The sequence below is a fragment of the Myotis yumanensis genome, unplaced genomic scaffold (genome assembly GCF_028538775.1).
Source record: "Myotis yumanensis isolate MYYU_CA2020_CCGP unplaced genomic scaffold, mMyoYum1.0.hap1 SCAF_3, whole genome shotgun sequence".
NCBI lineage: Eukaryota > Metazoa > Chordata > Mammalia > Chiroptera > Vespertilionidae > Myotis > Myotis yumanensis.
The window spans coordinates 135,940,072-135,966,486 of record NW_027223754.1 but is presented as its reverse complement, the minus strand read 5'-3'; the positions used below and the strand labels follow the sequence as shown (position 1 = coordinate 135,966,486).

Here is a 26,415-nt window from a genome sequence, read left to right as displayed (position 1 = left end):
CTTTAGAAAGAAGGGAGGAACATGAAATATATATTTCATAGCCTAATATGTTTCAAGAATATTGTTAAATGTTTCATAAAATTTTCTCCTTTGATCCTGACAATAAAACTGTGTTTTTATCAACGTAATTTTGCAAGTGGGGAATCTTATACCAAGAGATAATGAAAAACTTAACAAGAGATAAAACACTGAACTGAAATTAATATTGTTTGACTTCAACACCTATATTTCCAAAACTTTATTATATCTTATATAAGGACATTAAAGAAGTAATAGTCTTACCTTGTCCCTATTAAAAATAATTCCCAAGTGGATTCATTACAAAGGAAAGCATCTTTTCCTTTCTCTACCCTCAAAGAGCAACATCAAATAAACTTTTGCAAAGCTGTAACTTGCATTGCATGGGGTTGTTTTCTTTTTTTTTTTTTTCTTTTTTTCTTTTATTTTTTTCCCTTAAAGTATTACAAAGGGTATTACATAAGTGTCCTTTTTCCCCCCCCCGCCCTTGACAAGCCCCTGCCCTCCCTTACCCCCCAGTGTCTTATGTCCATTTGTTATGGTTATATGGGTGCATACAAGTCCTTCGGTTGATCTCTTACTCCCCTCCCTCCTGTCCCCCAACCTTCCCTGGCCTTCCCACTGCAGTCTGACAATCAGTTTGAGGCAGCTCTGCCACTGTATTTATTATTGTTCAAAAGTTTGTAATGGTCTTAATTATCCATGAATGAGTGAGATCATGTGGTATTTTTCCTTCATTGACTGGCTTGTTTCACTTAGCATAATGCTCTCCAGTTCCATCCATGCTGTTGCAAATGGTAGGAGTTCCTTCTTTTTAACAGCAGCATAGTATTCCATCGTGTAGATGTACCACAGTTTTCTAATCCATTCATCTACTGATGGGCACTTAGGCTGTTTTCAGATCTTAGCTATGGTGAATTGTGCTGCTATGAACATCTGGGTACATATATCCTTTCTGATTGGTGTTTCTGGTTGGGGTTGTTTTCAAATGTAGGAGTTTAGGCTTAACACATTATGTAATTATTTTCAGGTTCTAAAAATAAACATTCTATGCCAGTGAGGCACATAGGGAAGTTTTCAGTCTTTTTTAAAAATAATATGTTTTTATTGATTTTAGAGAGAGAGGAAGGGAGAGGGAGAGAGAGATAGAAACATCGATGACAGAGAAACATCAATCAGATGCCTCCTGCACGCTCCCACCTGGACACAACCCAGACATGTGCCCTGACTTGGAATCGAACCAGCAACCTCTCTACTCATGGGATGACACTGAGCCAGCTGAGCAACACCTGCCAGGGCAGGAAGTTTTCCGTCTTCAGCGTGAGCAAGGAGCCTGAGCACATTAGTAAAATTTCCAAAATTCTTAACATTTCTAGACAGTTGAGATGCTGGTTTATATAGTTCATTTCTAGCTGCCCGAATTTCACATTGCCATTAACAAGAGACGATGAATGCAACATACTTTTCTGAAAATGCTTCCATGTGTTAAGGATCACTTGAGAATTAATGTCATAACATGACTTTGTACTTGGCCCTTCTCCAAGAAGTCTTAATTCTACAAGAAGTTTTCTAATTTATTTTAGTGAATTATTTAAGCAAAAAATAAGAATACTTCAGGTTTTTTTAAAGTTTAAGCAAATTACCTTTATTTATTTATTTTTTTAATCCTCACCTGAGGACATTTGCACTGACTTGAGGGGGGAGGGGGAAGGGAGAGAGAAAGAGAGAGAGAGAGATACGAAAGAAACATCATTCAGTTGCCTCCCTTACAAGTTTCAACCAGGGATTGACCCAGAGTTGAACCTGCAACCCAGGCATTTTCCCTGACTGGGAATTGAACCCGCAATCTTTTGGTGTAGGGACAACACTCCAACCAAATGAGCCACCTGGTCAGGGGAACTTTATCTTTAAAAAAAAAAAAATCAGTGCTATTAACCTAACTTCTCAGATAGAAGCCAAGAAAACATAATAATCCAGCAAAAAAAACTAAGGAAAAGAAAAATAAAACAAAAGCCTAGGGAAAGTTTTTTAAAAGGCAGTAAGTCGGACACAGGTCCAAAAGACTGATGGAAAGACAAATTTATCCCATTGGAAAAAGAGAAAAGCAATAGTTCAACCAGAGCCCTATCCTCAATTTTACTTTTCTAACCTGGAGACAAGGAATCACATTAGTATCAAAAGACAAATGAACCCTAGCTGATTTGGCTGAGCGTCAGCCTGCAGACTAAAGGGTCCAGGTCCGATTCCGGTCAAGGGCACATGCCAGGGTTGCAGGCTCGATCCCCAGTAAGGGGCATGCAAGAGGCAGCTGATCAATAATTCTCTCTCATCATTGATATTTCCATCTCTCTCTCCCTCTTCCTTCCTCTCTGAAATCAATAAAAATATACATATTTTTAAAAGACAAATAAGAGAAGACTGACTCAGATTAGCCTTCTCCTTCCCTTTCAATCCATCTCTGACTCCCTAAGCAAAGCCCAAATCCCAGCTTCCTCCTGCAGGTGACATAGCTCTATCATATCCAAGGAACATTCTAAGAACATTAAGGCCCTGGGCACTTACATTTAGCGATACCACCTACATTAATATCAAACATTAAAACAATCACATCCTGCAAAGCTGACATGATATACTAATAGCTACCTTTTAGAGAACTTACTTATTGACAGGCATAGTCAGAACACTTTATGCCAATTTAATTGTCACAACCATCCTATAGGTAAGTAACATGGTTATTTATATTTCACCAATGAGGAAAAAATAGCTACATTAACTTGCCCAGGGTCATTTGACTATAGTTACAAGACCCAGGATTTAAACTCAAGGTGGAATTGTTCAAAACACCATGAACTTATTGCTAAAGTATAGTGACCTAATGAAATGCTCTATAGATATTTAGTTAAATATTTATTTTTGTTTTGAAGTTGGTTTTTCATATTTTGTAACCAGTGTATTTTTCTTCCCCCCCAAGAATCATGTTTCTAATGAGACAACAATTGCAAGTTGCTCAGTATAGGGTCAGGCTCATCCAAGGCATATATTAATGACTAGAGGCCTGATGCACAAAAATTTCCCTCAGCCCAGCCTGCACCCATTCACAGTCCAGGAACTCTTGAGGGATGTCCACCTGTCGACTTAGGCCCACTCCCCGGGGGATCAGGCCTAAGCTTGCAGTCAGACATCCTTCTGGCAGCCAGGGGATGTCCGACTAAAGGCTTAGACCCCCAAGGGATCAGGTCTAAACCCTTAGTTGGACATTCTTAGTGCTGCCACGAAGGTGGGAGAGGCTCCTGCCACTACCACTGCACTGGCCAGCCATGAGCCAGCTTCTGGCTGAGTGGCACTCCCCATATGGAAGTGCACTGACCACCAGGGGCAGCTCCTGCATTGAGCATCTGCCTCCTGGTGGCCAGTGCACATCATAGCAACCGGTCATTCTGCCGTTCAGTCAATTTGCATATTAGCCTTTTATTATTATTATACTAGAGGCCCGGTGCACAAAAATTTGTGCACTCGGGGGGGGGGGGGGGAGAGGGTCCCCCAGCCTGGCCTGTGCCCTCTCACAGTCTGGGATCCCTCGGGAGATAAGAACCTGCTGGTTTAGGCCTGCTCCCGGGTGGCAGAGGGCAGGCCCAATCCCTAGGTGCAGCCCCTGGTCAGGCTCAGAGCAGGGCCAGTTGGGGAGTTGGGGCGCCGCCCTGTCATGCACAGAGCAGGGCAGATTGGGAGGTTTGGGTGCTGCCCCCTGTCACACTCAGGGCAGGGCCAATGGGGAGGTTATGGCTCTACCCTGTCACACACAGAGCAAGGCCCGTGGAGGGGGATTGGGGCACTGCCCTCTATCACCCACAGAACAGGGCCGATCAGGGGGTTGGGGCGCCACCGCTGTCACACTCGGGGCAGGGCCAATGGAGAGGTTATGGCTCTACCCTGTCACACACAGAGCAGGGCCCATGGGGGCAGGAGGTTGGGGCGCCTCACCCTGTCACACACAGAGCAGGGCCGATCAGGGGGTTGGTGCGCTGCACCCTGTCACACACAGAGCCGCAGGGCAATCGGGGGATTGGGGAGCTCCCCCCCTATCAGGCACAGAGCAGGGATGATCAGGAGGTTTGGGCGCTGCCCCCTGTCACGCTGATCCCAGTGCTGGGAGCTTCGCTGCTCCGCTGATCCCAGTGCCGGGAGCCTTGCTGCTCCGCTGATCCCAGTGCCAGGAGGCATATTACCCTTTTACTATATAGAATAGAGGCCTGGTGCATGGGTGGGGGCCAGCTGGTTTGCCCTGAAGGGTGTCCTGGATCAGGGTGGGGGTCCCCACTGGAGTGCCTGGCCAGTCTGGCTGAGGGGCTGAGTGCTGTTTTCCCGCTGGCAGTTGACTAAAAGCTCCCAACTGCTCCTTGTTTTCTTTTTTCTTTTTTATTCTGGGCCAGCTTTAGCTCTGAGGCCTCGCTGCTGAAAACATGGATACAATGTTGCGGTCCGGGGCTGACTGAAAGCTGGTTTTGTTTAGCTTCTTATTTGCAACATAGTAATAGTTGCTTAGAGTTGCAGTTGAGAGGCCGGCAAGTCAGGCGGGGAACCTTGGAGTCTGCAGTTCCTGGAGGAAGCAAGCCTCCCTGCTTGCTTCAGTGCATGGCTGCCAGCCGCCATCTTGGCTGACAGTTAATTTGCATAAGGATACACTGATTAGCCAATGGGAAGGGTAGCGGTCGTACGCCAATTACCATGTTTCTCTTTTATTAGTGTAGATAGGATGTCCCTATTTCCCCCCTTTTGCCCCCTCTACCCAGCTCTTGCCCCCCACTTCTCTCTGGCCATCACCATACTGTTGTCTGTGTCCATGGGTTGTGCATATATTTTCTTTGGCTAATCCCTTCTTTAAATTCACTTCTTTAAATTTTTATTTTCAGATAAGTGCTCATAACTGCACTATTATATATTTTCTATTGTATCATTTAGAATTAAGATATTTTTTAATTGAACCCTTGTAAATTTTAGCACAATTTAATGAATTATGCTAGAAGCAATTAGGAGATTTTTCATGTAATGCAGATACATTTCAATTAATATTTTATTAATTTTTTAATATATATTTTATTGATTTTTTACAGAGAGGAAGAGAGAGAGATAGAGAGTTAGAAACATCGATGAGAGAGAAACATCGATCAGCCACCTCCTGCACACCTCCCACTGGGGATGTGCCCGCAACCAATGCACATGCCCCTGACCGGAATTGAACCCGGGACCCCTCAGTCCGCAGGCCGACACTCTATCCACTGAGCCAAACCGGTTATGGCTAATTTTTAATGTTTTAATATTTTAATTTGAAATAATCTCATACATGTAAAAAAACTATAAAAAACTATAAAATACTACAGCATTTATGTACCCTTCACCCAATTTCTTAGGTGTTAATAATTTAAACATAACCATTATACAACTAACAAAATTTGGAATATATTTTCTTATAATCTCTTTAATGTTACTTAATCCATTTACTTTGTTTTTGTTAATCTTCACCCAAGGATATTTTTCCATTGAATTTTAGAGAGAGTGAAGGGAAAAGGAGAGACACATTGATTGGTTGCCTCCTGCACATACTCTGATAGGGACTGGGGATCAAGCCAGCAACTGAGGTACATGCCCTTGACTGGAATCGAACCTGGGACCCTTCAGTCCATGGGCTAATGCTCTATCCACTGAGCAAAACAGGCTGCAGCTTAGTTCATTTACTTTTAATCTATATGTGTCTTTATATTTAAAGTGGTTTTTGTTTCGGATTCACCCTCATAATTTGTCTTTTAATTGGTGCATTTATGCCACTGACTTTCAGAGTGCTTACTGATAGAGTTACTGCCATATCAGGCAGCTTCTGGGGCTTCTGGGGCCGGCCTGTGGTCCGGGATCGGATCCAATCACGGGCAGCAGGCAGGCAGCTTCTGGGGTCAAACACGGGGGCCTGGATGGCGGCTGGCGCTGACGGCTCACACTGCCCTGCCCTGCCTGCAGTATGTAAATTAGCCGCCATCTTTGTTGGTGGTTAATTTGCATATCGTGCTGATTAGCCAATGGGAGGTGTAGCGAAGGTACGGTCAATTACCATGTTTGTGTATTATTAGATGTTGGTGTGATTAATGATTAATGATATTGAAGTAGTAGTTGTTGTAGTAGTTACAGTCTTAGTAGTAGTAGTAGTAGTAGTAGTAAGAGGAGGAGTAATGGTAGTAATAGTCATAATGTTATTGGAGAATTGTGTGGATTGCCCTTCTCCTTTGCTGGTGAGAGTGGGGTTCTTGGGGTACAGCTGGAATAAAAATTTCTGGAGGGTCCCATGGGAGGAGAAGATGGTAAAAAGCTTTATTTACATGGAATTACATCCCTGGGTTTTAAAAGTACAATTTCCCTTATCCAGTCAGAGAAGAAGTGTAGCTGGAGTTTCCATAGAACTCAAGTTAAAGCCAGTGTCCAGAGTTTCCTTTCCATGGTGGAATTGCTTCCATTGTAGTGAAAGGAGTTTTTAGAGGTAAAATAGGCAGGTTTAGGGAGTTTTAGGAATTAGGGGGCTCATGGGGGAGGGAGGGAGAGTTGGTTGGAGCTGGCAACAGGCATACACTCACAAAGAACAGAAGGCGCCACAGAATAAGGGGAGAGGAAGACACCCATTCACAGAAGATAGGGGAAAGCCACAGGGAATAGAGAAACAAAAGGGAGAAAGAGGAAAACATTTGCACAGGGGAGAGAGAATTCTACCACTGAAGGTGGAGAAAAGAAGGGGAGCCCCATGTGGGGTTTGAGCTTTGAAGCTGCTATAGTGACCAATCAGAAGGGAATATCAGGACACAAAGAACTGCAGCCTTTATAAACCTTAGGAAAGAGGAGCTGGGTGGGTCACTTCCCTGAGACCCCTTCTCCATGTGGAAGTCCATACTTGTTTCCAATAAATTTCCACCTTTTCATGTACCACCTTTTGTCTGTAGCTTCATTCTTCAAATCCACCTGGACAAGAACTGGAGAAAGAGATCACCTTTGCATGCTGCCCAGAGAGAAACCACATGTTTCAGTTTAGTTTCTGCGTTTGTAGCATCAGATTAGTTCCAGTCCATCAGTCCATTGTGTGTGGGATCCACATGGCTGTGACCATGAGGGCCAGTGCAGAGCCTGAGCACCCCACAAGACAGGAGTCAGGTGAAAGTATCAAAAGCAAGAGAGCAAGAGAGCTGGAACTCCTTTGTTCAGGAGCTTATGGTTCTCAGATTTCACACCCTTGGGGTGGCCACACCCATCTGGGCAAGGACCTGTCCCCAGGTGTGACTGCTAGGCAAGTACCTTCCCTATGTCACCCAGACTTTACTGGGCATGCCTATAATATTTGGCCTTCCCTTTGTTTCTTTCCAGTTAATTAATAACTGGGTTAATTACAATGATATCAATAATAGTGATTACCTGAGCTGAGATGTGGATATCAGCAAAGAGGAGAAAGTACGCCAAGGGTGGACAGAGATTAGGAAATGATTATGAGTGCTTATTTTAAATCAGTGAGATTACCTGAAATGTAAAATGGATTGGAGAGTAGTGGGAAATAAAACTGTACCAGTAAATTAAGGATAGGTTTCAAATTATTAGAACCAGTAATTTTTTTTTCTTAGTTGTGGGTGAGAATGGGTAGGTAATCACCAAACAAATTCTCCAAATAATTTCCAGTTGTCATTGTGAAGCATATACCTGCCTGAATGAGATGGAGAGTACGCTATTATCTTCAATTGAATAGAAAAGAATATTTGTGTACAGGTTTGTTCTCTATAATTTAGTAGTCAAGGAATAAGAAATAATCTAAAGTAATTTAAGCTGAGGATGCAGGAATACTCTCAACCATTTAAAAGGGTGTTGGCAGATATTTCTTATTATTTGTGAAATATCTTCAAATCTCTTTTGGATCATAAAGGTTTCTGAGGGGAAAATCATCTGTAAGAAAGCAAGGTTTTCAGGGAGCTGGAAGTTTCTAGCCCAGCTAACAAATAACTGTATGCAAAGTAACTCACACTCTAACAAGCAGCTTCAAAAACAGCCCACAGTGGTTGCCATGCTACCAAAAGTAAACTCTGTGCCTGTCGGCAGTTATTTCTGCTTTGGGGGATATTTTATGCCATGTGTGCCTCCAGGAAGAACCAGGCAGTCAAGGTGGGCTGGGCTGTTTGGTCCTCGGGGAAAAGAAGCAAAGAACACATCCCTGCCCAGGGGAACCGGGCTCATTAGTAGACAAAGGTGACAGGCATTTGCTCTCTGAAAAGACTAGTAGCTGAAAAACAACAAAACTCAGCGGTGGTGGATTTCCAGTAATAAAAGCTGTTAGTGCAGGGAGGAGAGGGAAGATAACAGCGGGCTCAGAAGGGAGGTACAAATAGAGTGAGGACCATTCCTATTTGCCCCGACTAAAGAGTTTCCCAGGATGTGGGACTTTCAGTTGTAACACTAGGACAGCCCTGGGCAAATTGGAGTGGTTATTCCTTCTAAGTACAAACCCAGTCTTATTATCTGGACAAACTAAAGACCAGATGCTGAACACAGAAGTACCAGCAGAGCACAGAAATGATGCACCAACCTGGCACTTAAACCACAAGCCATCGATGTGTAAAATCGTAAATAGTCCATCCAAAGTGACCAGTTGCTTCCTGCATAGGAGTAAGGCAATATGTAATGCTTAACAAATATAAATATTAATCAGTAAAGATGAATCCCAATGGTATTTAAGAACATAATAAATTGCTGTTTCTTAGTCTTAAAGAAATTGCCCTCAATCATTCCTGCCAAGTTATTGTGAATGACTCCATTTTCCTTTTTCCTAGGGAGGCTTAACAGAATAGTGATTATGATCATGGGATTTGCCATAAAATAGATCTGGCTTAAAATCATGGCTTTATTGCTTGTACACTGTGTGACCCCAGGTAAATTTCCTAACCGCTCTGTGAATTAATTTTCTTTTCTGTAAAGTTGTAATTCCTACTCAAAAATATTGTTCCAGAAATTGAAATTAGATCAGAATAGTAAATGGGCAGTGAGTGGTCAACAAATACTAATGGCTGTCTTGTTTATTCTTCTTTTCTCTTGGCACTTCTTTACATCAGGTTTCAATCACAGATAAAATCCCTCAACCTATTATGAACAGAAGGATTTATTTCAGGGAACTGGGTTCTTGCAAACTCTTTAGCTGGGCTGGAGGAGCACACAGGGGATAAACCCAACCTGAAGAACCACTCTCCTGCCATCATCAGGAAGGCTGCCTTCACTTGGCAAGGACGACTAAAACAGCAGCATATCACCCGCTAAACTGGGGTGCTGCCCTAGAGCTATTGGGTCCAGAACAAGCTACCTCTGCCATGACCCTTGCCTGCAAATTAGCTCTCAGAGAATTCAGTTCTGATTCAATCTTGCATTAGAACATCTAGCTGGTGAAACTTAAGTCATGTCAGGAGCCCTAGCTGCCAGGCTTTCTGAGAAATGTGTGTGTTTCTGCATGCACTTGGGGGTTGGAAATGGTTTTAATTGAGCCAATCTATAGCTTCCACCACTGCCCTTATAAAAAGGTTCATTTTGTGTGTCAACTTGACTGGGCTGAGGGATACCTAGATGGCTGGTAAAAGAATAATCCTGGGTGTGTCTGGGAGGGTGTTTCCAGAAAAGATTAGCATTGACTCAGTAGAATAGTAAAGAAGATTGCCTTCACAATGAGGGTTCAAACAGAACAAAAACACAGAAGGAAGTGCACATTTTCTGTTTTTGCTTGTCCTGGGACATCCATCTTCTGCCTTTTTCTATCGATGCTCCTAGCTCTCAGGCCTTCATATTTGTGGAAGAAAAACTATTTCATAATGTGACCACTGTATGACCCATGTGCTGGGCCTGGGCCAGAATGGAGATTGCTTACTGCAAACCCCCCTTAGAGACTGTCTGATCATAATCGATGTTCATTCTGACGTAAGTCGGCACCCCTCCCCTTCCACTATGTTCTGGTTCCTGGAACAGGCTGTTGTCCTGACCTGTTCAAGCATGTAAAGTAATTTTCTGTGCCTGGTAGCATTCACACACTAGTACCTTGACTACCCCCCCCCCCCCCACCCCCGCCTCTATGTACCCTATATAATTCTTTGGTGCCTGCCAAGGGGCACAAAGATCTATTTTGTCTTCCATCTGCCTAAGTCACACGTTGTACATAAGTTTCCCTTAATAAATTCTACTAAGTACGGTACTAGAGTGGCCAGCCCATTCCCTGCCCTCCATTCACAGAGATAGATTTTCAGACTCTGGGCCTTTTCATGGGTCTGCATGTACTAAATAACTCAGACAGGGACTGACACCATCAGCCTCCTGATCCTCAGACCTTCTAACTTGGATTGGAACTTACACCACTGGATCCCCAAGTTCTCAGGCCTTAAGACTCAGACTGAATTACACCACTGATTTTTCTAGATCTTCAGTTTGTGGATGGCAGATTGGAGGACTTCCCAGCCTCCATAATCACATGACCCAATTCCAACATAAATCTCTCTATATATTTATAAAATCAATTGGTTCTGTTTCTTTAGAGAACCCTGACTAATACACCTCACTTCAGTTTTCCATAGTTAGTTATAAATATGGGCAAAAACCCATACTTATAACCATATATTGGACTTTGAGTGGACCCATTTCTAGATAATGCAATCCTTGGATCAAATAAGAGAGATTCTTAGTCTGAGAACATGCTAAAATAAATGTGTTACACTGTTCTAGTGTGTCCTAATAAGTTGAGTGGTAGCAGGAGTTGAAATTCTCTTTATGTGATATGGGTTTGGCGACTTCAGTGCTAGTCTTTCTCCCTTAGAATGTGATTGAGCTTTGGGTATGTCAAATCCAAAGTTAGGAGAGGGTAGAGCTCAGGGCCTTCTGAGAACCAATCATTCATTCCCAGTATCCACAGACATTCACCAATAATAAAGAAAAACTCATGAAAAGGGAACATAAAGCATGTCACTGAAGACCATCTATTTGGCTCTCATTGGCATGAGCACCTTGGCCACTTTGACTGACGAAAGCAACCTTATCTACACCATGCTATTCCCTCAGCAGAAATTATCATCCAGAAGGATTTCAAACTAGAGAGAAATTTATGTGTGAGGGATGCAGCATCAGAACTTTATGGGGTTATTTCCAGAGGCAGCAGGTCCTTAGAGACTTGTTGCCCACAGCAGAAACCTCATGCAGAAGTCAGACACTGCAATGATGACCAATGTCTTTCATTTGCAGATGAGAGGAGTGTAATGTGAAGCGAAGGGGTGCACAAGTCTGCAAAGAAGGGACTGAGTTGGGGGATAGTTGCAAATTAATAAATGTCTTTGGGAGTCCAGCCAAGAATGACAACATAGAACCACAAGCACGGAAGGCAGTATTAGTGTATGTTAGCCATTTTTCTGCCTCCCTGGCCCTCATTATCTTCCTTTTCTTCTAATATCCTTCTTCATGAGCTCCCTCTTGCTTGAGAAATTTGGATAACCAGGTGCAAAAGTGTATGTTTGATCCGTGTCTAATTGTTGTAATTATCCATTTTTGAGTTTAAAGGTTCCACATTGTGAAAAGAGTTTTGCACACTTCAGTAAGAGGAAAATATCTGAAAAAGAACAGAGGAATCTACTTTTTCTAAGCAACATAAGATGATGGAGAAAAGTAAAAAGAAGAAAGAAAGAAAGAAAGAAAGAAAGAAAGAAAGAAAGAAAGAAAGAAAAGTAAAACTTTGTTTTATATACATAGCAGAGGCCTAGTGCACAAAATTCGTGCACTGGGGGAGGAAGGGGGGTGTCCCTCAGCCTGGCCTGCACCCTCTCACAGTCTGGGATCCTTTGCTCCTTACTGCTTGGCTAGCTGCTGAGGTGGGAGAGGCTCCTGCCACCACTGCTGCATTCGCCAGCTGTGAGCCCAGCTTCTGGCTGAGCAGTACTCCCCCTGTGGGAGTGCACTGACCACCAGGGGGCAGCTCCTGCATTGAGCGTTTGCCCCCTGGTGGTCAGAGCGTATCATAGCGACTGGTCGTTCTGCTGTAATGGTTACTTAGGCTTTTATTATATAGACTAGAGGTCCGGTGCATAAAAATGTGTGCACTTGGGGGCATCCCTCAGCCTGGCCTATGCCCTCTTGTAGTCTGGGACCCCTCAGAGGATGTCAACCTGCTGGCTTAGGCCTGCTACCTGGGGGATCGGGCCCAAGCTAGCAGTCAGACATCCCTCTTGCAGCCTGGCAGCCCTCGGGGGATGTCCACTTGCCAGCGGGGAGCAGGCCTAAGCTGCAGTCAGACATCCTTAGCACTGCTGAGGAGGCGGGAGAGGCTCCCACCACCACTGCTGTACTGGCAGCCGGCAGCCTGGCTTGTGGCTGAGCAGAGCTCCCCCTGTGGGAGCACACTGACAACTAGAGGGCAGCTCCTGCATTGAGCGTCTGCCCCCTGGTGGGTCAGTGTGTGTCATAGTGACCAGTCATTCCCAGTCGTTCTGCTGTTAGGGTCAGTTTGCATATTACCCTTTTATTATATAGGATAGAGGCCTGGTGCATGGGTGGGGGCCGGCTGGTTTGCCCTGAAGGGTGTCCCAGATCAGGGTGGGGGTCCCGCTTGGATGCCTTGCCAGCCTGGATGAGGGGATGATGGCTGTTTGCAGCTGGTCACACCCCCTTCAGGATGGGGGTCTCCACTGGGGTGCCTGGCCAGACTGGGTGAGGGGCTGATGGCTGTTTGCAGGCTGGTCAAGCTCCCCCCCCGCCCCCCCTAGTGGGGACCCTCACCCCATGGAGGTTTGGCCAGCCTAGGTGAGGAGCTGATGGCTATTTTCAGGCTGGCCACACCCCCTTTAGGGTGGGGAGTCCACTGGAGTCCTGGCCATTCTGAGTGAGGGGTTGAGGGCTGTTTTCAGGCTGGCCAAGCCCCCCGGAGACAGAAGCTCCCAGCTTCTCCTTTTTTTCTTTTTCTTTTTATTCTGGGATTTATTTACCTTCTATAATTGAAACTTTGTAGCCTTGCTAGGAGCTCAGAGCCGGCCAGGGTGGGCTGGAGGGAAGCCTCCTGCTCGTTCCAGCTCCTTGGCCATGGCCAGCTGAAAGCAGGTGTCTGGGGTTTATTTACCTTCTAAAATTGAAACTTTGTTGCTTTGTGTGGAGCTCAGAGCCGCCACGGCAGGTGGGAAGCTTGGTTTCCTCCATCATTGGGGTAACCAAGCCACCTGCTTGCTCCAGCTCCGTGGCTGCAGGCCGTCATCTTGGTTGGGTTAATTTGCATATAGTCGCTCTGATTGGCTGGTGGACATGGCTTAAGGCATAGCGAAAGTATGGTCAATTTGCATGTTTGTCTTTTATTAGCGTAGATAACTTTATATATATGAATATATATTAAAAACTTTGTTATATATGTACTAGAGGCCCAGTGCATGAAATTCATGCATGGGAGGGGGGAAATCCCCTCAGCCCAGCCTGTGCCTTCTCCAATCTGGGACACCTAGGGGCATGTCCAACTGACAGTTTAGGCACAGCCTGCTGTTCAGTCGTTTGGTCGTCCCTCACTAACCCCCCCTGCCGCCCTGGTCGCCCCACGCAGCCTGCTGTTCAGTCGTCCATCCAGTTATTTTGGTCATGACGGCCCCTGACTTTTTACATATTAGGATGTATATAAAGTTGATTGACAGTATTGGTAATCCAGAAAGATTTCAAATCCAATGGCACTTGCTGGGTGCTATTCACTTTTGGTCAATTTAATCTAAATGACTACCTGATTAACATAGTCATTCTTAGCACAGGCATATATTTGAGTGACATCCTAAATCACAGTTAGATATGAAAATGACTAGGATTAATTAAGCATCACCAATCAAAACATACAATAAGTCAAAAAAACTTTAAGGTTATCTATAAACCACTAAATAAAATTCAATGTAATGTGTAATCTTTTTAAACCTGTTCCCAAATCCTTGTGTGTGTTTTTTCCCTTTAAATTCAAAGGAGTCAGTATTAGAAATAATGACTCTACAATGCATGGCACCTGGCTACATATCATATAAATGATATGTGATCACTTCCAAAGGCCCTCATACCAGGTGCAAATGACAGACACAACAGGCATGATGATAGAGAGTTCTTGTAAAAACCAACAGGAGAGTTAATTTATTAAGGGGTTCAACACCCACAGCTGTTTCCCTTCAACTGATGTGACTGAACTACTTTGTTAATAGACCTTAAAATACACTCTGATTATGTTACTTTGTTTCTCTGCTGCCTTTTTGAGTATCAGGTTGATACAGTGCTGAAAAGGGACTTTAAAAGATTCTGATGAAATCCAGGAAGATTTCAAATCCAATGGCACTTGCTGGTCAAAATGTTCACTTTTGGTCAATTTAATCTAAATGACTGCCTGACGAACATAAAAGTCCCACGAGGGTTATTTTTTACTAGGAGCGAATTGCAATTTATTTGAGACCTACAAAGTATATGCTTCAATTGAATTTATCAGTTGCACAGTTTTTGTTCAGGGCTTTGCGTCAAATCATTTTCACTGGACCGATTGTACTTATGACAGAGATTGAGTCTGTTTGTGTTCATTCACTATTTGACACCATACATGCTGATGTGTTCTCTAGGAGGGCTATTGTATTGCCATAGAAACCTGAGTCAACATTCTAACAATAGCAGGCCTCTGTGAGTGCACAGTTGGGTGTGCTGATTCACCATGTGAGCTGGCAAGGACTCTTGACATACCTGTATTCAAAATGATATAAAGTGAAGAACTAGCTTCAACATTTGAAAGCAGCATTTGCCATCAGCCAGTTAACAGAATAAAATACCTATTATTAGAGTTGACTAAAGTAAATTACAATATGACTTGTTAGATACTGATGATTCATTGACATTTTCCCATTTACTGGTGATGAACTATTTCTTCACTAGTTTTATCAAGCTTAATAAAATGATGAGGATGGATTCCACTGAGATTAAGGCTTTGTGAAAGTAAGCCAAAAAAAAAAAATAATAGCAGCTTCTGAAATAGTGAGCATGTTTATTATTTTTCCTCAGTACATTATATGTTTCTGTGGTGAGCTGGCACAGCCATGGCATACTCAGCCCCAGGGCGCCTTATGTGCTGCTCCAGCTCAGCCAGGTTCGGTGAGCCTGAGAGGGGGCGGTGAAGGATTGAGAAAAGACAGACAAGAGAAGAAAGCTGGGTCTCAGTGGGACGCTGTCCTCTCTGATGGAGAGCTAGAGATAGTGCCCGCAAGCCAACTCTTTATTTTATAGCCAGATTCCACGGGGTAAAGTAAGGGCGTGGTCAAGATGTTAACAATGTTCTAATCTACTCAATTACATGCACCTGAACTCTATCAAGCCCATATCACTCAGACATGTGGGACCACATGTTCGGACCATTGGTTCAAGTTTACAGCTATAGCCTCTGGCTATAATTGTGCTGGGAGGACTTTGCCCTCCAAGCTGGGACTTGCACGTGGCCATGAGAGGACTGTGCCCTCTCATCAGTCTGAGACTTGAACCAGTCCAAACACTGTAGCCTCTCTCCACATGTTTAAAATATTAAAAATACCCCAAAATATTCATCTTAAATTTAAGCTATTCTAGAATTCATTCCAATAATCTGATCACCAATGAAAGTTAAAATTTGAATTCATGCATTCTAAAATATGAAGAAAATATATGTTCTGTGGTGTTCTGGGTTGGCTGACTATTGAAGACATGTGGGGATATCTATTTTCAATTACATGGTCTTAATTGATGGAACCATGACAGTCAAAACTAAATTTAAATGGGTACTAAGCATCATATCAAGATATACATTTACTATTTGTAAACAATATAAGGATATTTTTCAACTTCAGGCTTACACTAAATTCAAAGAATTAACCTCTGATAATAATTTAAGCTTTAAAAAAACCATTTGACCCACTATAGGCATTTTGTTCATTCCTGATAATTATCCTCTTTAAATCATCCATAAGTATTCTTGTGACCAGCAGGGTCCAAATCTACTGCAAAATGTTCTATCAGCTTCACAGGTTCAGCCTTTCAAAAGCAGGACTCACCATGTTCCTCTCTCAAAAGCATTCATCCTCTGAGTTCCCTCGCCTGGTGACAGCTGTCTAAGTCAGAAATCTGGACATCACCTCAAATTCCTCCCCCATCTACAATCCACCACCAAATCCTGTCAATTCTAATTCTTAGATACGTTTTTAGTCTTCCCACTTCTCTTAATACCAGTGCCTCTACCCTAGGTCAACATCACCTGCTGGTGGATTAGGGCCACAACCACTTAATGGATCGCCTTGCTTTCAACTATTTATTTTATCCCTTTGATTTTCCGTAAGCAACCAGAAGAACTTCTAAAAAAACTCACATCTGTCATTCTCCCACTGAAAGCCCTTCATTAATTTCCCATGTTTCTTAGGACAGGGTCTAAACTTGTGAAATAAAAGACCTCCAGCATACCCTTCAACCTCACTTTTTCCCACATGCACTATGAATGTGAATTTTGACATCCAGATGTTTGTCCACACAATTCCATCTACACAGAAATAATCTTCTCCTCCCTTAGCACGATATCCATCAGTCCTTCAGTGGAAGGTGTCAGCTTTATTTTTTTTCTAGGAATCCATTTGTAACTTTCCTCCAGCCCCAAGTCTAGGTCACGTGTACTTCCATTGTGTATCCACAGGACTCTGCTTATTTTTCCCAAGACACATCACTCTGTGTAATAATTACCTGCTTGTCTGTCTGTCTTTGCCCATTTGATATAATCTCTCCAACGAGAGAAATCCTATCTCCTTCCCTATATTGTTCCAAGGCCTGCATACATCTCATATATAGTAGTTACTTAATCAACATTTGTGGGATAAATGAATGGTGTGAACATTGAATTTGAAGCAACTTGTGGTGCCTAATCAATTAAATATTTTTTTAAAGTCACTGCTCATACATGACAGGTTACAATAACATAAGTTCTTTGTACATGTTTCCTAGGAATGGGTGGCATCGACCTCTCAAAGTTTCTATTCTAAAGTGAAATCTGATTACTAGGCATTCCAAAATTTTGTACGTGATGACAAAGGCATCTATAAAAATAGAGTTAGACATATCTAACCAAGTTTGTATGCAACTTAGAAGAGGGCCAAGAAGACAGTAAATAGTTATTTGAGAATAATATTATCAGAGCAAACTGAGTTTATGTTGGGAGGTTTATTAACTTACTAGGCATGTGGTCTTAAGCAAGTATTTAATCTTTCTTTTAATAAGGTCCCAACTTCATGGGTTATGGGAAGAATTAACACCCAGAGTATGAATATAGTATTCTCAATGCTTATCATATAATCTCCCAATACAAGTTATTTATATTGTACCTCTAGCACCTAGCACATAATAGGTATCCTTTAAATCTTTGAATAAATATTACGTAAAAATGACAGAGACAAAGTTGTTGGCTTGCACAGAACCCTAAAATTGGCATAACATGACAAGATGGTGAGGGAGTCACTTAATAATGCCCTTTTCAGACAAGGACAATTCTCTAGTCTGGGCAATGTATTCTGCCAACTGAGAGTGGAGCATTTTATCAGATATCCACACAAAAAATTCCACCCAGTTATAAACATTCTTCCATTAATATCAATGAGAATATATAAAATTCTTATTAAAATTTTTTTTCAGTAATTTTTCAACAAATTCATTCCAAGAATTTGAAAATCATAGGAACTTTCCTATCTATGGACTGTCATAATAATTCCAGAGTTAAAGGACAAGATTATACTTATCTGAGTGGCAAACCATATAATACAAAAACTTGTTACAAAAGAAATATATTCCTTCTTTTAAATGCATCCATTAAATATCTTTTATACTTCTACTAGTGGCCTGGTGCACAAAATTCATGCACATTAAAAGGGGATTAATTAGAGGAAATATTTTAATATTGCTATTTGCCCTTTCTCTATAATAGAAGTGTCAGAGATGAAAGAAAATTAGTAAAATGTATATGAAAATCTTCCTCCTGTCAGAGTCTGGGGTGCACTGTGGGACCCAGAGTCAAGTCTCCACCCACCCATGTGCATCTTGAAATCATGAAAGACCCAGATCCAGCCGGCCCCACCCCCATTGGTCAAGATCCAGGCCTGGCCGGCCCCACCCCCATTGGTTGAGATCCAGGCCTGGCCGGCCCCACCCCCATCAAGCCTCACGAGATGGGGGGCTCAGCGTCAGGTTCCCCATCAAGCCCTGCCAGGTGGGGGGCACAGCCTCAGGTTCCCGGTCAAACCCTGCCAGGTGGGGAGCACAGCCTCAGGTTCCCTGCCCCGGCCTGGTGCCACATAGCCTCAGGTTCCTGCTGATTGCTCATTTTGGCTTGTTACGGGAACCCGGCCTCCATTGTGGGTGCAGCCATCTTGTGATGGTGTAACAGACTGAGGGTCAATTTGCATATTACCTCTTCATTATATAGGATTTTACAGTTCTAAATACCTTCCATACTTCAATAGGTCCCAGGCATTAAAACACCTGGTCGGTATGCTCAATTGTTAGAGCACTGGCCTGAGCAAGGAAGGGTCCATTCCCTGTCAAGGGCATGTACCTGGGTTGCAGATTCAATCCCTGCCCTGGTCAGGGCAAGTGTGGGAGGCAACCAATTAATGTGCCTCTTTCATATTGATGTCTCTCTCTCTCTCTCTCTCTCTCTCTCTCTTGCCTTCTCTCTCTTTCTTCCCCTCCCTCCTTTCCACTTTCTCTAAAAATAAATGGAAAAATACCCTTGGGTGAGGATTAACAACAACAACAACAACAAAAAAAATAGGAAACATTCTTGTTTGCAGGAATTAACAGTTAGGTGGTAGAGATGGACAGATACACTGGGTTACAATGCCATGTGATAAATTCAGTGACAGAGTTACATGTATCTGCTGTAATGGCCATAGGAAAGTTAGGAAAGACTTCCCTTGGGATATTTCTCCTTAGTGGAGTCCTAATTTTGTCCAAAGTTGTAGAGGGCAATGAGGAAAAGATATTCTGGGAAGAGGGGAGGTAAAAATAGTATGAGATGTGTGTGTGGTGGGGGGGAGAGGGGTTCCTTCTTACAACAAGCTGTACAATGTTGATAGAGTGGAAAGAGATGAGACAGGAGAGAAGACAGGGGCCAAATCCTGGAACCCCTCAAATGGTATACTAAACATCTTGAAATTTATACTGAAAGTGATAAAGGGCAGTGAAATGTTTCATGTCAGGGAAAGATGCCAAGAACTTACATGCATTTTAGATAAAGCATGTATGTATATTCTAAACAAAAAGTAGAAGAGATTAGAAACTTCTCCAATAGGATTTATACATAATTCTTATTCAGCTTATCAAACTGTTTTGTAAATCTATTGGGTTTTCTTACTTTCCTAAGACCACTGGCTCTCAAACCTGCATGTAAATCAAAATCACAAGCGGGGTTGTTAAAACATAGATTGTTGGGTGAAGTTTGGGGCCTGATTTTGCATTTCTAACAAGTTCCAGACTCATGCTAATGAAGCTTATCCTTGTCCATCCTGTGCATACCACTGCTTTAGACTATGTTCTGGCTTCCTTATTATTGATTTTGTTTCTCAAACATCTAGTCCAATATCTTTTCTAGAAAAAGGTACTCATGACCTATTTTCAAATTAAAAAATTATGGAATGAAAAAATTCCAAGTAGAGAGGAAAACATGTTAAGCAGAATAGCTTTATTTCTCCTTCATTGGAAATTACCCAGCATGCACTTTCCACTGAAGATGAAGACTGATGACTGCATTTCCCTGGGCACTGGGACACTGAAGCAGTCTTGCTGCAGCAGAGCAGAACTGCCCGGCACACTGGAGCACAGCGCAGTGGAGCTGCTCCTTGAAGAGGGCTTGGCCCCACAGCTGACTCACGGCTGTGGAGCTGTTCATACAGAATGAACTTCCCTTCTTCACCATCTCCCAAACTGGGGTTCCTGTTGGCCTTTGAATTGGCAATTGACATTCCATGGCACCCAACATGGGGCTCTGAAGCAGCTACCAGATCTCCTGACACCACCCTGAAACCAACTCCTGTGATGGCTGAATAACCTGTGCTTGAATTGTGTTCCTGGTAGCACCAAGGATTTTTGGAACTGTGCATTGTGAATAATTGAATTGAACTCAAGACTAACCTTTATAATACCCTTTATTACTATTATGGTTATTATTACTAGAGGCCCGATGCATGAAATTTGTGCAAGAGTAGGCCTTCCTTCCCCTACCCTTCCTTCCCCTGGCTGCCAGCACGGGCTTCCCTCCCACACCCGGGATCCAGGCTTTCCTCGCAGCCCCTGCTTCGTCCGGAAGGTCATCCTGAAGGACATCTGGTCTAATTAGCATATTATGCTTTTATTATTATAGATTACCATCCCTAACATTTAGGGAGGTTAAATATTACATTCAAGGTCCGACATCCTTCCAATGGGAAAGACTGGCATGAAGCCCAAATTATCTGATCTGGTTTTACACTCCCGCTGGAAAAGACTGATTTCTAGCCTCTTACAAGCCCTCACCATTTGCAGATGCAGAGGCCGGAGGGAGCTATTGGGCTGAGAGTTGTTTAGAAGCCCTCAGTCTTGGGTAGAGCTGCAATGAGAGGATGAGAGTCTAGAATGTGAGACTCTCAAGGGCAGAATTAACAGCTGTCTTCCCTGTGGGAGTACTGAGTGTGTGCTTTAGAATTGTGGCAAGTAGGGTATAGTTGTGATAGGGTATAGTTATGGACTCACCATCTCATGTGGCTGGGATGCTTCCGATGTCCTGACATCTGCACCAGGGATCGTGCTGGAGCATTGAGAAACTGCATCCCAGCAAGACCAACAACCATGTTTGCTTTGGGTCACATTACCAGCTAGAAGAACAGGCCATGATTGAAACTTTTTAGGATGGGGAAGAAGTGGTGGTAAATTACATAGTATGGCCAGTGCTAAAATGCACCCAAACAAATGTACCACTCTATACATACTAATAATTCAGACAGTTACCTCTTCAAACACACAGTTGTGCCAGACAAACAATATTTGGGAAAAAACAAGTACTCTAGACAAATGGACCATTCCAAATCCACTAAAATCTCTAGACACAAATTATTACTAACACGCAGTATGTAATACTTCAGTTATAGTCATTTTCACACACTGGAAAGCTCAACATATTGGCAATCTGATGCACAGTAATATCTCCAAGCACACCAAACTCTGGGCATTTTGATTTTCTTGTCCAAACAACCAAGCATATGCTAGCAATCACACGCTCACTTCAACTTAGATAGGGAGAAGGGAGCCAGACTGGAATTTCTTTGAGGCCATATCAGACCAATTTATAAATTCTTTATTTTTTAAGGGATATAGCAGACATTTATTTGTTTCAAGAAATGAAAGAGTTGACCCACTTCAGAAAAGTTGTTTTCCCATCTTGAAAGGGGTGGGTGGATGATAACAGTGGAGATCCATTCAAGTCGATATGCACATGTCCCATGAACGGCTAGACTAGTGTTCCCTCCTAGACTCGGGAGAGCTGCAGAATGGGGGAGGGATGAGGAACAGATCTCTGAATTATGGCGCCCCTCCCCAAACTAGTTCTAGATCATCTCCTTTTTGACTTTTGAGATGATCTAGACCTCTTTTGGGTGACACTGAGGCTGTTGTATTCCTGGGGGGAGGAGCCATGCCCTTTGCCCCCTGGGCTGCTCTGGTCTTTCTTCTTTTGATCTCCCTGAGTGGTTCCATGAGATCTTGGGATTGATTTGTCCTCCCACTTCCTACCAGAATGGGAGGGCTTTTTGGTGGGAGTTTTCTCCTTTTCGTTTTCCTTCCTAAGGGCTTCAGCTTGGCATTGGGAGACTTTCTGGTCTCCATTCTCTTCACTCTGGTCTTCATTGTCTTTACTCTGGCAGGCTGAGACAAAGGGCCCAGCTCCTGGACCTTCCAAGGTCTCTGTAACAGGTCTGTTGGTCGTCTCCCCTCCTGCAACTGAACTCACACTGCCCTCGGGTGTTAGTGCTGCTGCCTCCGGTACTGCCGCCTGGTCAGGCCCTGCTGGTGCCGGGGTTAGGAAAGACAGCGTGTCCTTAAGCACAAGGTTGTCCCATGAAGAATATTGTTGGACTCCTTCCCCACCAGCATAAGCAAGAGAGGTGGCCCCAGACACCTCAGTGACCATGTGAAGGCTTCTGATGCTGACCTGGTCTTGGGCACCTTCTCTATGGAACTCCATGGCCTGTGCCAAGAGGAGAAACAGGGAAGTAGAGAAGAAAAGAAGTGAGACTAGATAGGGCTGTCACCAAGTCCAGTCTCCCAGAAGACGCAGGAACCCCCTCTAGCATCCCCACAAGGGTTACTGCGGCTTTGTTTGGAGACAAACAAGTTCCAGTGCCAGAGAGAACACTAGGGACTCACCAGTGAGCATCCTTGTCCTTTTATTTTACGCTCTTGTCTTAGCATTTCTACAAAACAGATTCCTAAAGGGAGACGGCTGGGCAAAAGCTATGGCCATTTTACATTCTGATAGCTACCGGCTAACCAATTGTGCACCTGTGTGCAAAGCATGCTACAATGCCACAGATTTATACAAAAATCAGTTCATGGCGCAAATAAAGAAAGGGCTTTCTCATAGTTAAAAATGTCCCACAACAGATCAGGCGACCTGAGTCCACGGCAGTATGTGTTCCAGAACAGATGCTATTGGCAGTGTTATATCAGCGATGGGGTCAGAGGAGCTGACATCTAAGGGATCTCGGATACTCAGAAGCATTCACACCCGCCCCCCCTCCACCCCCAAAATGTGGCAAGGCCTCCACATAGTGGCTGATCTGGCCAGAGCCCGTCCACATGCAGTGTTTCCCCAGTCAGCCCAGGAGAGCAGCCCGAGAGCCTTCAGTTGCCCTCTCAAAGCACTCGGGCCCCTCTCTGAGTTTCCACAAAAACTTACGGCTGGGCTCTTCCTGTCCTCTGCCTCGAACATAAGTATGTCCATCATGTCACAAGCTGGTATGGCCTGGGTTCCGCTGTAAGCCTCCACGGGCGGTCTCAGGAAGAACACCAGGTCTTCCCAGTGTGCAAACAGATCTTCTTTTGCATTTGAAGGGGAGTATAATTGTAGGTAAAAAGAGCTGCCACTGGCCAGCTTCAAGTGGAGCTGTTTGTTCTCATGGCTGTGGATGGACAACTTCACAAGCCTCAAAGGAAGCAGCCTGGTCAGCTCCAAGATCTTCACTGACTTGAGCCCCTTGCCACGGGTGCATTGGGTGCGTGGGTCATGTCCGGTGCAGTCCACACAGCTCACAGCCGGTCGTGCCAGCAGCATGACATCAGGGATTGTGAGGTCAGGGCTGGTGTATGCGATGCCCACGGTGACCATCCCCGCATTGTTGTGCATGCCGATCACTTCTCCTCTTTTGTTGATCTGGATGAAGTCACTCTCAAACATGAGAATGTCCTTGAACATGGCGAACTCGCCCTTGCACAGCTGCCGCTGCAGCTTCCCCACGGAGCCTCGGAACATGGGCAGCACGTGGCTGCCCTGCCACAGCATCGTGTTGCTACCCAGGTCCATCTTTCACTAAGACCACTGCATGTCCTCCCCAGAACCTCTGCCACAGCCTCTCACTGGCCACCTGTAAGCTTTTGCTGTCCATTGTGACCTGCGGCCAGCTGTCACACACAGCACTGTGTCCTCATCCCTACAGCTGCCCCCACAGGGAGGGACAGCACCCTACTGCAAACAGCCGGCCCACAAAGGCACAGAGCGTACCACATTCTTAGGGCTTATGTTACGTGAAACACACTATGCTTCTTCAAGGCCACTTGTTTTCACGCAGCTACCGCAGGCAATGATATGTAAATTACTAGCCGTCACGCGAAAAATATCTTTTATTAATCTAGAGAGGTGACACTCCTAGGTGACAAACACTTAAGGCTTTCTAAGAATTGAATGTGGTTTTGAGCTTTTGCTTAATGTTTTCTTTCATAGTTACCCTAGAATTTCTGTGAAACATTAACTTCAGTCACCAGGTTTGAATTGAAGAATGTACCTAAAGGTTGAACAGGGAAAGATTTGCTAGGAATCTCCTGATCTTTCTCAAGCCTGCAGCATTTAGTTGTATACATCTATAAACTGCTTTCTTGAAAACTGAATTATTGGGCTTCTGCATGTTTTTCTGGAAACATATATTTTTTGCCATTTGCCAAAATATTCTTTATCAAATATGCAAAGGTTAATTAGCCCTTATAGAAAACAAAATAAAAGTCATTTAAATTCATGAGAAAAAAATATCAAGACCTTTAGTGAGTTGAATGGTGGTAAACTCCCTCCCCCGCCCCGCCCCAAAATATCCATGTCCTAATCCCTGGAACCTATGAATATTATCTTATTTAGAAAAAGGGTCTTTACAAATATAATTAAATTAAGGCTCTTGAGAAGATTGTCCTGGATTATCCAGGTGAGCCTTTTTGAAATTTTTATTTTATTTTTTCCATCACCATTTAGACCCCCAGACCCTCTTCCACATCCCCCAACCCCCTCCTCCCCACAATCAGCACACTGTTGTCCATGTCAATGAGTTCTTTCTCTTTTTTTTCTTTTTTGCTCAATCCTCCTACCCTCCACTCCCCCTATCCTGACAGCTGTCAGCCTGCCTTCTATCTATGAGTCTGTCTCTATTTTGCTTATTAGTTCAGTTTGTTCATTAAATCCCACATATGAATGAAATCATATAGTACTTGTCTTTCTCTGACTGGCTTGTTTCATTTGGCATAATGTTCTCCAGGTCCATTCATGCTATTGCAAAGGGTAAAATTATTTCTTTTTTTTATGGCTGAGTAGTATTCCATTGTAGTAAAGGTACCACAGCTTTTTTTTATCCACTCATTTACTGATGGACACTTGGGCTGCTTCCAAATATAGGCTATTGTAAGTTATGATGCAATGAACATAGGGGGTCCATATATTCTTTCAAATTAGTGTTTCAGGTTTCTTTGGATAAATTCCCAGAAGTGGAATTGCTGGGTCATAACACAGTTCCATTTTTAATTTTTGAAGTAACTCCATACTAATTTCCCACCAATAGTGCACTACGGTCCCCTTTTCTCCACATCCTCATCTACGCTTGTTTGGTGACTTACTGATGGATGATGGCCATTCTGACAGGTGCAACTGATTCCTGGATATGTATTTTATTTCCTGCTACTTTACTGAATTCATTTATCAGGTCTAGCAGTTTATTTGAGGTGACATTTCATTGTGGTTTTGATTTACATCTTTCTGATTAGTGACATTGAGCATTTTTTTATGTCTACTGGCAATCTGCATGTCCTCTTTGTTAAATGTCTATTCAGGTCCTTTGCCCGTTTTTTAATTGGGTTGTTTGTTTTTTGGTGTTGAGTTGTATAAGTTCTTTATAAATTTTGGTTATTAAGCCTTTGTCAGATATATTGGCAAATATGTTCTACTATTCAGTAAGTTGTCTTTTCATTTTGTGGGTGGTTTCCTGTGGTGTACAAAACCTTTTCAGTTTGATGTAGTCCCACTTATTTATTTTTTCTTTCATTTCCCTTGCCCAAGGAGATATATTAGAAAATGTATTGCTAAGAGAAATGTCTGAGATTTTACTACCTATATTACTACCTATACTCTAGGATTACTACCTATATTTACTACCTATATTACTAGCTATACTCTAGGATTTTTATGGTTTCAAGTCTAACATTTAAATATTTAGTCCATTTTGAGTTTATTCTTGTGTGTGGTGTAAGAAACTGGTCTAGTTTTATTTTTTGCATGTATTGTCCATTTTTTCCAATGCCATTTATTGAACAGACTATCTTTAGCACCTTGTATGTTTTTGCCTCCTTTGTCAAATACTAATTGGCTATGAAGGGATGGGTTTATTTCTGGGCTTTCTATTCTATTCCATTTATCTAAATGATTGGGTTTTTTATGCCAGTACCATGCTGTTTTAATAACTATGGCCTTGTAGTATAGTAGCATGATTCCTCCAACTTTGTTCTTTCACAAGATCACTGGTGCTACTTGGGATCTTTTGTCATTCCATATAGATTTTTGGAATATTTGTTCTATTTCTATGGAATACGTCATTGATATCTTGATAGAAGTTGTGTTGAATCTGTAGATTGCTCTGGGTAGTATGAACATTTTAGTGGTGTTAATTCTTCCTATCCATGAATACAGTATATGCTTCCATTTATTTGTGTTTTCTTCAGTTTCTTTATTTAATTTTTTATAATTTTTTTAGTACAGGTCTTTTACATCCTTGATTAAATATATTCCTAGGTATTTTTTAAAGCAATTTTGAATAGGGTTGT

At 43.0% G+C, this 26,415-nt stretch overlaps 1 protein-coding gene across 1 annotated transcript; it reads right to left on the bottom strand.

The window, feature by feature from the left end:
• Positions 1-21,679: 21,679 nt before the first annotated feature.
• On the bottom strand, positions 21,680-23,647 carry LOC139006337 (Golgi-associated RAB2 interactor protein 6-like). The gene is made up of 2 exons (XM_070408762.1): positions 23,024-23,647; positions 21,680-22,312 (listed from the first exon to the last, which is right to left on the bottom strand). Exons 1-2 carry the CDS (start codon positions 23,645-23,647, stop codon positions 21,680-21,682), a joined length of 1,257 nt encoding a protein of 418 aa, XP_070264863.1.
• Positions 23,648-26,415: the final 2,768 nt, after the last annotated feature.

Excerpts from the sequence above, each read along its gene's own strand:
- LOC139006337 (XM_070408762.1), bottom strand. The coding sequence starts at position 23,647 with ATGGACCTGGGTAGCAACACGATGCTGTGGCAGGGCAGCCACGTGCTG. Across the intron at positions 22,313-23,023 it reads AGGACAGGAAGAGCCCAGCC|GCCATGGAGTTCCATAGAGA; the intron begins GTAAGTTTTTGT and ends CTCTTGGCACAG.